Source organism: Notolepis coatsorum, assembly GCF_963971535.1.
Source record: "Notolepis coatsorum genome assembly, chromosome: 8".
Classification (NCBI taxonomy): Eukaryota; Metazoa; Chordata; class Actinopteri; order Aulopiformes; family Paralepididae; genus Notolepis; species Notolepis coatsorum.
Window position 1 is genome coordinate 62,176,796 of NC_140172.1, and position 16,629 is coordinate 62,193,424.

General features: G+C 40.9%; 1 protein-coding gene across 1 annotated transcript; it reads right to left on the bottom strand.

The window, feature by feature from the left end:
* Positions 1-4,761: 4,761 nt before the first annotated feature.
* Positions 4,762-6,471, bottom strand: kcnk12l (potassium channel, subfamily K, member 12 like; the record flags this gene model as incomplete). Its single annotated transcript, XM_084319968.1, is given in 5 exon segments — positions 4,762-4,988; positions 4,991-5,152; positions 5,155-5,313; positions 5,316-5,756; positions 6,174-6,471. Coding segments are annotated over 5 exon segments (1,287 nt in total).
* Between the last annotated feature and the right edge of the window lie 10,158 nt (positions 6,472-16,629).

Here is a 16,629-nt window from a genome sequence, read left to right on the forward strand (position 1 = left end):
TAGGCTCTATGGTAGTACATTCCCTCCTGCAGTGAAAGGATGTTAAAATGGCGCTCTGGTGACAAGTTCTGCACAAATAATCTGTATAGTCATGCCTCCAATAGGAATTAACTGTAGAAAAAACATTGTGTTTTTTCTACAGTTAATTCCTATTGGAGGCATGACTATACAGATTATTTGTGCAGAACGTGTCACCAGAGCGCCATTTTAACATCCTTTCACTGCAGGGGGGAATGTACTACCATAGATCCTTGCATTTTCAATTATGGCAAAGGTGTAGGGATTCTGCTAAGCCATTTTCAGTAGTTTAGTTTGAATATTGTTGAAAGAAATAAAATGTTTAAACATGTGTAGAGGGAATCTTTAAGGTAATGTTTTAGTACATTATTTTGTAAGCTAAATTGTTATTAATATGCATTAACTACTTTAACAAACAGTGTAAACTAGTTAATTCAGTTAATTGAATGTGCAGACTAGGTTAATTAATTAAACTAGAGTGTCAAATTTCCCACGGGATAATAAAAGTATTTCTACTCTATTCTATTCTATATTAATTAAGTAAACATAAAATTATAAGTGCCATGGCAATACACAATGAACAGTATATGAATGGACATTTCTTGATAACATTACCAACAGTAGCTAAAACAACCATCAGCATTGTATACAATTACATATTTCAATTGGTCATCATCAACCAGGGATATAAGCATAACGTATAGATTAAAAGAACAGATTTACACCAATCAATAATCTTGGGGGCTGTTCAACTCACGGGTGACATCACACGCTTTCATCCAGAACATCCCTGGTGTCTCTCCTGACATCAAATATGGGGGCAGACATATTTAACACAAGTGATTACACTTAATATAAGTCGCTCTGGATAACAAAGTGTAAATGCCTGAATTGTAAAAATTACATATTTATTTTGCAGCTGTCATACTAGCTTCTGGAGATGTTCTATTCAATTAAGAAACACAATTCAAACATGCATGGTATTGTACATGTTTGGTTGGTTGTCTAACATGATATGTAGACTTAAAGGAAAACTCCAACATTTTGGGAAATTTGCTTATTTGCCATCTACCCTGGAGTTAGACAAGAAGATACATACCTTTTTTCTTCTCTGTGCATGCAGTAGGAGTAGGAAGACGCGCACCGTTAGCCTAGCTTAGCGTCAGTCACTGGAAGTAGGTTCCTCCATTAGCCTAGTTCCCAACGTCTTCCTACTTCTACTGCATGCACAGAGAAGAAAAGGGTATGCATCTTCTTGTCTAACTCCAGGGTTCCCAAAATGTTGGAGTGTTAAGATACATACCTTTTTCTTCTCTGTGCATATAGGAGTAGGAAGACGTGCACCATTAGCCTAGCTTAGCGTCAGTCACTGGAAGTAGGTTCCTCCATTAGCCTAGTTCCCAACATCTTCCTACTCCTACTGCATGCACAGAGAAGAAAAATGTATGTATCTTCTTGTCTAACTCCAGGGTAGATGGCAAATAAGCTAATTTCCCAAAATGTTGGAGTGTTCCTTTAAAGTGACTAAGGATGTAAATACACAAATGATGTGCTTATATGTATGTTCACTAGTCTATCACCACACACCTACAGCCACATTTGTTACCCTTTGAGGTGTGAGTATATTCAAATGTTTCCTTCAGAATTCTATTTTGGAATTCTAGCACTCTTGACGACCACTGTAGCCATTGTCATCATTAGAATGTTCAGCTCTCAGAATTCGAATCACTCTGGTGTGAGTGATTGTAGCTATACTCCTAGAGCTCAGGGGACATGTGGAGCCACTCTTAAATCAGCCTGTCCGTTCAAGTTGTGCTTCACCACTTCCCCCTATCTGATTGTCTACCCAATGAGGCAATCACTTGAGGATATCACATTTCACAGTTATTTTCTTTAACCCTTGTGTGGTGTCCATTTTCAAGGCAGACAATGAATAATTTTTTTTAACCTGAGACTCATTGATCTTGGCTCATTTTCTGTGGAGAACATGTAAAAGAGCAAATTGTCATTGAGCGCACACTATGCACCCCCCCCCCCCCCCCCCCCCCCACGTATTTATATTTCATTCATTGGACCTGAAAGTGTGGAAATTGTAGGTGAAAACGAATTCACTGTGTACCTTCGCTGTCTGCTTCCACCACGTTGTTTCATTTATATTTTTCAAGATAAACATGAATAACTGCCATTCATGTCTTGATTATAATGGATTATTGTTATATTTTTCTTTTTACAGACATCACATTGTATCACAAAAAACGAATAGCACTTTTATTGATAAATGTGGAGGTAAATGGCAAATATGAACCATACTGTATGCTGTCTAGTTAGCTTGTAATTGAGATAAAGTTAACATCTGTTAAGTATTTTTACATGAACCTTTATGGCTTTATTGTTTTAAAATCCCAATAATGTTGTGGGTCCACCAGACCTGTGAATATTGGGTGAGTAACAAAAGCATGAAACACCACACAAGAGTTAAACGACATGCGTCTGCTCTCCTTTTCTCCCCACAGAACAAAATACTAAACACTGACATTCAATAGAATTGGTGAATGCTCAGAATACATGTTAGAGATCTGCTACTATAATAGACTATTGTTTACCTTTATACAGAGCCTTGTTGGTTATTTCCACAGTAACAGCTATTCTCTCTGGGGTCTACTTCCTCTTATGGAAGTGTGCCTCGTGGTGAACAAATTACCATTGGAATGAGATCACTCTATTCCCTCTGTTTCATTTCATCATATGGTAATAAGGGAACAAACCATAGTGATTTACCACAGATAAAAAGTAATCAGCAGATAATTAGTTTTCAGGTTCCAGTTTATGGAATCCAAACTGATATACCTGAGATCTGCCCTGCCACATCTTTGGACTCCTTCAAGACAGCCCCGAAAACCCACCTGTTCACGAAGGCAAATGGCCTCTAGTCGTCTCCCTGTTGCTTGTCCTTGGGTTTCTTGAAAGGCGCTATATAAATCCAAGCTATTCTTCTTCTTCTTCTTCTTCTTCTTCTTCTTCTTCTTCTTCTTCTTCTTCTTCTTCTTCTTCTTCTTCTTCTTCTTCTTCTTCTTCTTCTTCTTCTTCTTCTTCTTCTTCTTCTTCTTCTTCTTCTTCATCTTCTTCTTCTTCTTCTTCTTCTTCTTCTTCTTCTTCTTCTTCTTCTTCTTCTTCTTCTTCTTCTTCTTCTTCTTCTTCTTCTTCTTCTTCTTCTTCTTCTTCTTCTTCTTCTTCTTCTTCTTCTTCTTCTTCTTCTTCTTTTTCTTATTATCCAAGAACATTGTCTTCCCCCCAAAAAATGCATTGTCATTCTCCAAATGAAGGGGCTTTCTTTTCTGGCCGGGGGTTATTACTGTACAGGTGTCTTTACCATAGATATATATAAAGACTAGATGGCGCAAGGCGGAGTCTCCCGCGTAGTTCACCGGCGGCCATCTTGCTACAGTTAACTACTGCTTTAACCGTTTCTCCGCCAAAAATGAGTTAACTCGTTATAGCCCGCCAATCGTTGGACACCAACAACGAGTATACTCGTTATTAGATCGTTATTTCTTTTATTCGCTATTTCCATTCATAATTCATCCTGCTGTGCTGTGGGAATGTGTGGCACTCTGTCTAAGACCGCAACGGTCCGATACCGCCACCTAATGCCTTGCGGGCGCTATTGCACTCCATTTGAAACGATGTGGTTTGTTTTCCTGGCCGAGCTGCAGCGTGCAGGCGGGGTCTAAACACTCCAGCAAGACAATCGCTTATAGGGATGGCATCGACGAGGGTCCCCGCCCCCCCCTCTGTTCATTTTCTTTGGTGGATAATGTTGGACACACGACCGCGACCAGTATTTGGAATGGCGATCAGATAATTGGATTATTCTTTTTGCAGTACATCATAGACAAGGTAAGGACTATATATTAGCAATCTTGCGCTGATCCGATAATTTTTTCCCCGCAATCGCAGCATGTGTCTGTGGTGTGTGTGTGGGCCGTGTCCCGTTGGCTGCGATCAAAGCACGGAGGGCCGGCTTCCCCCCCCCCCCCCACTTTCGTGCATGCATGATGAAACATAATACCGATAATCTAGCGTTGATTTCAGATTGATTCAATAATCAGGTGAGAAATGGCACGATTTATAATGATATGCAGTAAAGCACTGTTTGACAGAGTTTCTACTCGAAAACTATACTCATATTCACCACGGTATAAAACGGAAATGTATGGATGAAAAAATAATCAGTTTTTTGCATGTTGACCGGAAGAAACTCACTGACAATCGACGTTGTTATTAGATCCATAGCTATACTATTTAATATAGTTTTAGCACTACAAACACCGGCATCTACCCCCATTGCATTACATAGCTGGCACAAACGGCCATATACGCCCACAGCGCCATCTGCCGCTCAATGTGTTAAGGTGAGTGATCTGCACAAACAAAAAGACTCTTAACCTGGCTGAAATCTTGACGGATTTACAAACGGTTTGGTTTATTACAAACATTATTAACGTGGCTATGATTCTTGCTTCGAAGACATTTTAAATAAAAAACAAAATCATATAAAAGTCCATTATAAGTATGCAAATTGAGCAAGCTATGGTTATTTCAAGAGTACATGCACTATAGACATTCATGTTATTAGTGGGTGTGCTACCTTGTAGCAAGATGGCCGCCATGTGGCAACGTCGATCTCCATTGACCAGCAGCGCGGGTGAGTCATCTAGTCTTTATATATATCTATGGTCTTTACTACCTGTCTACACTGGTTTCCTGCAGACGGTTATTCATGATGGCGAAGGCACCCACGCCCCCGGCGAACAGGTTCTGGTGGACATAGCTCTGCTGTGGTCGTCCCTGATGGTGAGCCGTCTCGCTCAGCTGTTTCTGCAACAGCGCCAGAGACACCTTATTGGACACTCTGAATTCGTTCACAGAGATCATCTCCCCGACAGACGCCAGTCCCGCATGTGCCCTTCTGCCGCCCCGGGGTCACTCTCACTGGCGCACGCCGTCTCAGCCGACGCGTCCGTGTAGCGGTGCCTACCCACGGGTGCTGCGAGGGTGCCGGCCACACAGCGTTGTGTTTGAGACGCCGTCGCACCGGCGGACGCCTTGCGCCGGGCTCTTTGTCTTGGAGTCAGCAGGGGCAGCAAAGCCAGCAGCAGCCTGCCGTGGAACAGGAGCAGGGGCGGCGGCACCCGAGACAAACCAACTTGGAAAGGATCCAGTTAAGAGTTTGCTTGATGACAATGGAGATGACGTTGAAGAGCGAGTAGATGCAGCAGACGCCCATTAGGATGAGAGGCCGTTTCCGAGGCGATAGGCCTCCGGGGCCTCGTACCGCTGCCTCTGGCTACTCACCAGGTCCCCGAAACCAATGGTGCTGAAGGCCACGAAGCAGAAGTAGAGCGAGTCCACATAGCTCCAGCCCTCCATGGTGCAGTAGAGGGACGAGGCACTGCAGGCGATCACCACTGATGCCGCGCAGAGGATCAGCATCACGTAGTAGACGGACGGCTTCCAGCCCTCCAGGCTGTTGTCCTCCTCACCGCGGGGCTCCGACGGACCCTCCCCGGCTCGCTTCATCCGACGCCCATGGCACCAGCGCATGATGTATGCCAGCATGGTGATGATCCTCTCCAGGAACAGGTTGAAGAAGAGGATGGTGGCAGCGCAGCCGATCAGGCCATAGAATATCAAGAAGATCTTCCCATATATGGTGGTCGGGGTGGTCATTCCAAAGCCTTGGGGAGAGGAAAAAAGAGGGTTAATGCTGCGTCTTCAAGTGAGGGATTTATGAGAGGAATAGAGACACAAATTCAAGAGTAATGATTACATGAAGTACACATAATACACGTTTCCATTCTATCACAGCTGATGTTCGTTTTTATATAGTGCTCTAAGCTTTTTATCGAGTGACTTTCAAGAACTTAAGGGGGCACCCATTTAGGAATTCCGCTGTGCCCCAGGACAGTTCAGTCAGTATTTGTGACCACACACCACTCTCTCCTAAAGCTAGAAATCAGTGATGTAATTGGTCCAATTGGTGATGTAACTGAGATATAAAATCTGGGGCTGTTCCATATAAGATGAATGTGGCTCTGACTTTACGAGGCCATAAAATGTTCAGTCTGTGGTGAGAAAAACATGTGGATCCGTACCAATAGTGGAGATCACTGTGCCGACAAAGTAGAAGGCTCCAGAGAAGTCCCAGCGGGAGCGCAAGGCGTCCACCCTGATGCCCGCTCCCATCACCTCCTCGTACTGACGGAGGAAGGCACGCAGGGCAGCCGCGCTGAGCCCGTGTCTCTGAGTGAAGTTGTCCAGCTGGTGCTTCCAAAGACGCCGGACGCGGAGCTCGGAGGGATGTTCCAGGGCCGAGAAGATGGCCGCCCCGCATACCAGGTAGAGCAGGATGAGCCCGGCCAGCAGGCAGAAACGGGCGTTGTCTTCGTTCATGGATGGTCGCAGGCAGCAGCCACCACCACCACCATCCCCACCACCACCGCTACCACCTCTCCTCTGAGGCATGACCGCGGCACCACAGACACACCACCGCACAAGCATCTACTGTACTACCCCTGTGCCTGGTCAAACCACACTCGCATATGCCAACATACAATATAAGTGTGTATCTCTGTAAGGACAGGCCAACGAAGATATGTCCAGCAGCTATATGTTATACTGTATGTCAGCTGTGGTAAAGCTCATGTAATGAAGTCCTCCGATTCACTGTATCTCATACAATTTCACATTGTGAGGTCATGCTGTGCTGAGGTAAAGCGGGGGTCATGACTCCAAAGTCACTGTAGTCTATAAAAAAAGAAGAAAAATAAATTAAAACATAAATGAGAGATACATCTAGTGGGCTGCCGGTATGTTTATTTTAATTGTACAATATACTTTTCTATTTCATTGCCTTTAAATAATGGTTCAAATAAAAAATAAAACAATGAGCTTGTATATACAGTATTAAAACAATACAAAATATGGAAATATTATTATCTGAAACCAAGTATGAAACCAGGTTATGAAAATATGATTGGCTGATATATTTGATTGCTACATTCCATATAAGTTCATACCGTACTCTCAATATTTTACCTCAAATGATGATCACTGATAAACATCTCACATGCAACATGATATTTTGGTCAATAACCCAGTTTGAAATACAACATAACATAACATAACAACATAAGCATAGCAAAGAGGAGTAATAAAAATTACCACCTGTTTCCGATGATAGGATGATAAGATAGCTAAATATAGCTGTTCAGCTCTGCGAGTATCGAGGATCTGATGACCAATGACCAGCGAGAGGATCTATATAAAGTAAGAGGCTGTCTGATGTTTTCTCTTTTATGATGTAGACATCACCCCCACTCTAGTTTTCTCTCTCTCTCTCTCTCTCTCTCTCTCTCTCTCTTCTCTCTCTCTCTCTCTCTCTCTCTCTCTCTCTCTCTCTCTCTCTCTCTCTCTCTCTCTCTCTCTCTCTCTCTCTCACTCTCTCTCGTACTCTACCTCTCTCTCTTGTACTCTCCCTCCCCCCCCCTCTCTCTCTCTCTCTCTCTCTCTCTCTCTCTCTCTCTCTCTCTCTCTCTCTCTCTCTCTCTCTCTCTCTCTCTCTCGCTCTCTCTCTCTGTATTTAAGCAACCTTCATTAGTGCAGTTATATCTTGAATCTTAAATAAAAAAATCCCATTAATCCCTTAAATCCCATTGTGGTCTGAATTGCAGGGCAATTAAAGTCAAGATAATTTAGCCAAGGGGCGGCTAGGTGGTGTAGTGGGCAAGGCGCTCGCCACCAATGCAGGAGACGCTGGGTTCGAGCCCAGCTCTCCGCATTGCTATCAGCTTGGCTGGTCGTTCATACTAACACAATTGGCAGTGTTAGGGGTGGGAAAGCTGATGGGTGGGGATTGGACGTTGTGGACAGCGACTCCTACAGGTCGGTTGGTGCGCCTGCGCAGCAGAATCAGGAAGCGACGGGGGCGGCGTGTCCCTCCCACGCAGACCCCCGCCGCTGAGAGATCGCGCTGTGTAGGTGAAAAGATGCGACGGCTGCTTCCTCGAGTACCGGAGGGGACACGTGATGTAAGGCTTCGTCCACATTGCAGCCGGCTTGTGGGAGGCATAGCCTAACAGCGTTCGAGACAGGGGAGGGTAGAATTGGATGATACGAAATTGGGATGGGAGAAAAATAGAAAATGGGAGAAAAAAGTAGATAAAAAAAAAAGATAATTTAGCCAAAATGTGTATTGTCTGTGTTGTTTATTTGTTAAGGCTGCACACGTGCGTTTTAGTTGTTACTACTTCCAGTAATTAGCACCTGGGGTCACCTGATTTTGGTGACCCCATGACCTTTACTCTAGCACCACCATCAGGCCAAAAATGTATATCCTATATGTGAACGCGATAACTCAATAGCTTTGATTCCAATATTTTCTCATTTGCAGTGCACATTCAGGACCCCATTATGAACTATATTGATGTTGGTGACCCCATGACTTTTACTTTGGCACCACCATTAGGCTAAATGTTCAATTTCAGAAGGAGTATAATCTCAAATACTTTTTGTTCAAACTAGAGATGTCCGATATTATCAGCCTACCGATATTATCGGCCGATATTGGCATTAAAATGTAATATTGGAAATGATCTGCATTAAAATGTAATATTGGAAATTATCGGTATCGATACAAAAACAAGGTTATGTACATACATATGTACATAAAATGCTAAATTACAGTAGCAATAGTATACAAGGAAAATTACAATAAATAAGGGAGAGAGAAGAAAAGAGAGAGAGGGAAAAAGAGAAAGGGAGAGTGAGAACCAGAGGGAGAGAGAGAAGAAAAGGGGAGATGCACAGATAATGTTTACATTTAGAATGCCTTGTTGAATGCATCCAGTGAAATTAACCCAGGCATCAATGCATACTTTTATTGTCAAAAAAAAAGGGACCCCGCATATATCGGTATCGGTTTCGGTTGATATCGGTATCGGAAATTAAGAGTTGGACAATATCGGTATATCGGATATCGGTAAAAAAGCCAGGTAACACTTTATAATAACACTCAGTTATAAGACCTTTATAAGGTATTTGTAGATAATGAACCAATCATGAACAAACCATTTATATACATTCGTAGATTATTATTAAATCATTTATAACTATATTTGTATAACATTTACAAATTAGTTCTACATTATTTATAACTCATTATCAACATTGTTTGTACTTGATTTGTTCATCATTAAATAATGTTGTTTAATGTGTAGTAACACATTTGTAGATGCTTTGAAAAATGGATATGAAAAAACAACTATACTGTACCTCCTTTATTTGTTCATGTTCAACAAATGATTTGTTAAGACATTCATAAATTATATATAAATCTTTTGCAGATGCTATTGTGTGCCCTAATCTAAAGTGAAGCCTATTCATCATTAACAAATGTCTAATAGTTTGTTTATTTGTGGACTTTTATGAATACACACGAAGCAATTACCAGACTTGTCTTTTCATGTTTAATAAATGATTTGTTAAGACATTCATAAAACATCTATAAATCATTTGCAGATGCTATTGTGTGCCCTAATCTAAAGTGAAGCCTATTCATCATTAACAAATGTCTAATACAGTTCATTATTTGTTGACTTTTCATCACCTGTTACAAATGTTGTAGACAGCTTTTGGATACACCCTTCTTTGTGACATCAAACAGTGACAGAATTAGGACTATAGATAAATGCAATTTTATTAACATATAAAATACATGTGCAGTGCACACATAACATATAGTGTAACGTGGGGGTACTAGGACCCAGGAGTACCCTGGCCAGGTATTGCCAGAGTATGTAGAGGAGGTCTCACGCGAGTGAGACTTGACTTCACGCTTGTTGCCGTCTGTTTGAATGGAAGCACGATATACATTAGCAGAGCCAAGTTATTCGTGATGCCCCATGCTTTTAAGGTATGAGCAGGCTAAACAATTTTTTTGGGGGGTCCTAGTGCCCCCCAAGTTACACTATATGTTACAGTATGTGTGCACATGTATTTTATATGTTAATAAAATTGCATTTATCTATAGTCCTAATTATGTCACTGTTTGATGCCACAAAGAAGGGTGTATCCGAAAGCTGTCTACAACATTTGTAACAGATGAGGAAAAAGTGAACAAATAATTAACTGTATTAGACATTTGTTAATGATGAATATGCTTCACTTTAGATTAGGGCAAACAATAGCATCTGTAAATGATTTATATAGATGTTTTATGAATGTCTTTACAAATCATTTGTTGAACATGAACAAATAAATGGAGGTACAGTATAGTTGTTTTTTCATATCCATCCAGCATCTACAAATGTGTTACTACACATTAAACAACATTATTTAACCCTTTTTCCGCCAATCACGTGTTAAGGCGGGTTTCTCCGCCATGCGTTGTCTGCCAATCACGCCGTAAGGCGTGTTTGAGATCAATATTTCATATTTTCGTCATGGTATTCATATTTCACCCACGGTGTCTTGGCTGATGCTGTCTGAGCCATCACAACTCTGCAACGCTTCAATACCGCCACCTGGTGGCCGATCGGCGAGTTGCCAAACCGGAAGTGCCCATTGTAGCTCGGTCCGTCCCCTATTTTCGTCCGGCAACTCGTTTATCGTCCCGGGGCTCAATACAGACACGTCGATATGGATCTTTGCCATAACTCAATAATCAACATGATTTGGACGTGTATTAGTAATATACAAACCGGAAATGGATCGCATCGATCAACATCCCATAATTGGGATCTGTTTGCTCCACTCTCATCGCCCAATGCTACGAGGAGACTGGGGTGAGTTTCAGCGTTTTTCTTTATCATTTTCGATACAAACTGCTCTGATCAATATATCACCCATACTACATAAATCATTTAACGTCGGCCATTGAATTATAAACGACCCCCCCCCCCTCCGTTCACCCGCAGATGATCAGTCATGACGTTTAGGACCATGTACAGTTGACATTTTTAATATAGCATGGATCGGTATCAAACTGCATTTGATATTATATGCATTTATGCCTATATCTCACGTTCTATGAAATACTGCAGAAAACGATAAAAACATATTTATACTCTAGGCAGTATTTTAGTATGAATGTGTGAATGAAAAAGTAAAACGTTCCTACATCCTGAACAATAGATAATTGATGTTGAATGGGCCATAGTAATGTCAATTTAGCAATACAATTTAAAAAGTTATAGCCCTGCAAAGAAGGTGAACATCTCCATAGACAAATAGCGCTGGCAGAGGATGGTTTAGGATGATCAAAGTCGTGGCAGAGAATGGGTTAATGATGAAATAATTAAGTACAAACAATGTTGATAATGAGTTATAAATAATGTAGAACTAATTTGTAAATGTTATACAAATATAGTTATAAATGATTTAATAATAATTTATGAATGTATATAAATGGTTTGTTCATGATTAGTTCATTATCTACAAATACCTTATAAAGGTCTTATAACTGAGTGTTATTATAAAGTGTTACCAAAAGCCAATATCGAACATCCCTAGTTCAAACCTTTTCTAGTTTGTTGTGCGCAATCAGGACCCTTAGAAGAAGCCGGTTGATTTTGGTGACCCTATGACCTTTCCTATAGCGCCACCATCAGGCTGAACATTCCATTTTCAAATCAGTTAGTCATACAGATATGGTATCCAGAGATGTATCTACTCAAACACCTTTGGCATAAAGATGAGGTCCGCTATATTACATTTCCAACATCTTGAATGATTGGAAAAACCCTTTTTTCTCTACTCCCCGTAGCATGTTCTCACCAAACAAAATACGGGGACTAACATCTTCAAATGTATCATTTAGAACAGTGATTCTCAACCTTTTTTGGGTCAGCGCCCCCCCTATCTAATATCCATGATCCATAACACCCCCCTCAACCCCTACCCCCAATGGGATTACAATTTTCGTCTCTCAATTATGATTATTTTCTGTTTATCATGTATCATCAATATCGATGGAATTCTCAGATGAATGTTTCAATTTGGCTCAGTTTGTTGGGTCAATTAAGTCTGTCAGTGTTGTGTGTCAAATGAAGGCTTCTAACAATGGGACCCAATACAATCTCCCCCCCCCCCCTGAATTTAGATTTGTATTCATTTACATGTTTACTACCAAGTGTGTATAAATTAAACATTACAAAAAGTAAACCTTTTCTTTGCTTAAAAGTAACACTTTCTGAAGTGGGCTTCTAGATTGTGATTGTGCTGACCGCATGTAGGCTCCTATCTCAGGTTGTTGTCTTGATATTAAAACAATAAGTAAATAAAAAAAAAAACTAGCATCTCAACATCCCCCTTTCAACAATTCTACTATTCCTGGAATTAGGGGCGTGGTCAAAAGGTGGCAAAAGGTAGACAGGTCTATTTTTATGTAATTGCAGCTCTATTGGATCCACCCACGGATCCACCATGACTTCCAGAGTTGTTATTTTCCTTGTAGACTGTGTGGGAGGATTTGGTCAGGGACCACAACGTGTCTCTTCATGCCTTTAATCTTGGCCGGGTGGGGGGTGGGGTGAGGGCAGGTGATGGCTGAATGACTGAAGTGGACAGGTGTGTGGATGATTGACATCTGCCTTCATCCCACCTACAAAAGGCCCTTGATCAGATGTTAATGAAAACACAAGCAGGATGATGTAATACCTGTTTTTATCTTTACTTTCAGTGTTAGCCGCTATACTTTCAGTGTTACCCATACAAACTTTGAACTGTTGCCTATACTCAATTTATACCTGCCTACCACTTTCACTGTCTACAACTGCCTTAAAACTGCTGTAATAACTACCTACCCCAAACTATAGTATAAGGCTATATACACTGTGTATATATATGTATATTTACCGTATATAAATCTGTCTGAATATACCTACATATAACCCATATAACTCTGTATGATAGCATGTACAATAATGCTGTATATACCATAATATTATATTTATATTTAACACAGTACACGTATGTATCTGTCTTTATATACATGTATATAATCTTAATCATTTGTTATAATAATAATAATAATAATAATAATGGATTGGATTTATATAGCGCTCTTCTCTGACTCAGAGCGCTTCACAGAGTCCATTATTCGTTCATACACAGTCATACCGGTGGTGGTAAGCTACAATTGCAGCCAGAGCTGCCCTGAGGCAGACTCACGGAAGCGTGGCGAATAATCATCGCCTACGGCCCCTCCGACCACCACCAACATTCATTCACATGCATACACATTCATACGAGGCAAGTAGGTTAAGTATCTATACCTGTAGATACTATATCTATATCTGTACATATCCCGTATCTACTCATACTAGTATGACTTACTACCACAGTGTCTCTAAACCTTCATCACTGTATACTATAACACTGTACATACATCTGATTAGCACTATTACTCAGTAGTACTCGTTTATATATTTATATTCAGTTTGATCGCCTGTACATTGTATATTGCTAATGCTATTGCACTTTATTGTTACATTGGCACTCTGGTTGGATGCCAAACTTATTTTTGTTGTACTGTACTTGTGCTGTATAATGACAATACATTTTAATCTAATCTAATCATATCTATTTTTCAGTTATTTTATAAGCAACCGCATATCAAATAATTCCAATTCCAGTGTGAACCCGACATTTTTTTTTTTTTTTTTTTAGTTTGGTCAACGACCGGCCCACTACTAGGCTGGGACAGCGCCCCATTGGTACTGACTGACACTGGGCTGGCCCAATCACATCTCTTACTAAGCACCTCCCCGCCAGTCGTGCAGGTAGCCTACATGACTGAGATGGGGCTGTGGTACATGACTGAGATGGGGCTGTGGTACATGACTGAGAGGGGGCTGTGGTACATGACTTAGATGGGGCTGTGGTACATGACTGAGAGGGGGCTGGTACATGACTGAGATGGGGCTGGTATACAGGACTGAGAGGGGGCTGGTATACATGACTGAGAGGAGGCTGGTACATGACTGAGAGGGGGCTGGTACATGACTGAGAGGGGGCTGGTACATGACTGAGAGGGGGGCTGGTATACATGACTCTCACAAATTGTCCCCGCCTTTTTTTTTTATAAATACACCCGGGCTAAATTAGTTTATTAACCCTCACAAATCCATTGAGAAACGAAGTGCCAGAGATGACCCAACTACTAGGTCCATATCGTATCATCATAATATTATTTTAAAAATCATTAGGATAAGGGTTCCCTTGATAAAGATGCATGAAAATGCTGTATAATATACAACACCTGTAGCTCAACTGCAAAAACTGCTTTTTTGATTTGATGGAAATGGAAATAAAAAAATTAAAATGAATTAAAAATTAAAAACCAATTTGTATTCCTGAGGATATCACCTAAAAGCATTCATTAAAACAGTTATTTCCAAGGTGGTCCTCGATGGAAGACATAAAAACACAGCACATATAGCCTACTCAACTGCACATTTTTGCTCAACTGCAAAAATGTATGCCTACTTATGTATTAGCCTACAGGGAAAAACACATTCACAACAGGCAGCAAAGTTTATTTTCAGCCAAGTATGGTAATACGGTAACTATTAGGATATATATGGAATGGATTACTTACTCTTATAACTTATTACTTATCTGTGAGTCTCCACCTACACACATTGTTTTTGTGCTGTACATTGAGCATGCACCTTCACATGGTAGGCACATTAACTGTAGGTCAAACTCCCCAAACAAACAAGCACACCATTGATTTAATTGCCATGTAAATCACATACAAAGATCTAACTATTACTCCTCTCTGAACATGAATATAAAACAAGAAGGTGATCTATTAACTGTGTAAACCTTATGCAATATTCATCATTGATATTTGAATACTTGAAATCTGTATGATCTGAGTAGTTAGTATCAAATGAAATAAGATGGAACAGCTCCATGCATTCATTGAATAAACAACTATTTGCTCATTACCAGTATGGTATTGTTTAAATTGTACAGCTTTTTGCACATCTTTGTCAGGGAATTCCAACAATTCTGGACCTGAATGTACCAGTTAATTGTAATCATCCCTCTCTCCTTATGTCTAGTCAAGCCAGGTTGTGGAGGAGAGAGACAGGGATGAACAGGCTATAGACTACTTTGCCCATCCTGAGACTGCTATGATGCAGATGTTTACATCACCACTCAGATTCAGCCAAGAGTGAGTGAGTACACTGGTACACTTGTCCATGGCACTTACTACCCAGCTTTGTAGTGGGTTGGGGGTATAGTACAGTATGTACGCATATTTAAGGGGACCGCAAGGATGGTGTACTGGTGAGTGGTGTCCGACCGATTATGGTGCGCTGGTCTGGGCCAAAAATGCCAGGGCCGATTTTTGGTCCCAGTCCAGCCCTGATGGAGCACCACTGATCCACTACTCTTTTTGACATCATAGAGTATTGCTCCGTTTACATGGAATGGACTTCAAAAATCTCTTAAACGTAACCCCTGCATACGATCATTTCTAAGCAAAGTGTGGGACTTATCAATTTGAACTTGTGCTTGACTTTGTGCGTATATATACGCACAGCTCGGAGCATGCGTAGCTGGCGCCCGGTGGTAGAATATTTAATATTGCACCGCGGAAATAAGATTCCGTGCATTAGTTTCAACAATGACGTGTTCAACTTCTGTATGAACCATAATTCATTATAGTTCATTGTAAGATAGAGACAGTGTAATTATAACGGGCTCACGCGCGAACAAGAGGTTGGCCTGCCTGCTTGTTTGGCACGGGGGGGCAGACACAGAACACCCACCTCCAAACGCGATTAAATATTGTTTCAAATAAAAAGCTAAATACTATTATTTTGTGTGTCATGTTTCCAAATAAGATTGGCCACAACGAAATGCTTTCTACTTCAATTTGTTGGTTAGAATAGATTACCTCCGTTGAAGCTAGTCTGAGACTCAAACAAAAGACAGCCTTTTTTTTTTGTGAGCTCCGCGCACAGACGTGATAATAATAATAATAACAATAATAATAATAGCTTCATTTTATATAGCGCCTTTCAAGAGACCCAAGGTCGCTTTACATAGATAGGGGGGGGGGGGGATAACAAAGTAACAAACATAGTGGACACACAACATATAAATATGATGATGGGATTCAAGTTCGCGTTTTTATTGATCACATATAGGCAGGCTACACATGGCGTAGGCTACATCATACATGGCAGTGAGAATCATTGTTCTTGTATATGCTCTCGTATTATTGTCATAGTATATGCTATTGTCAAGAAGGAAGTACATTATTTTCAATCGTGGCTTTAATTCGTATAGCCGAGAAGCAGTCTCCTATCAGCTTCATTAATCCCGACCCATCCAGCCACAGCATAACTGAGACCGGCTATGCAAACAAATCATAAATAGACTACTGTAAATAAAATAGCTTATAAAAGATAGGCTATAGCAGGGGTTCCCTTTCTTTTCCGAGCCCCACGATTCCCTGGAGACATATATGAATATGATATAGGCTATACATGGGTCCGTCAGCGAGGAGATGTAAAGATATAAGATACAAGG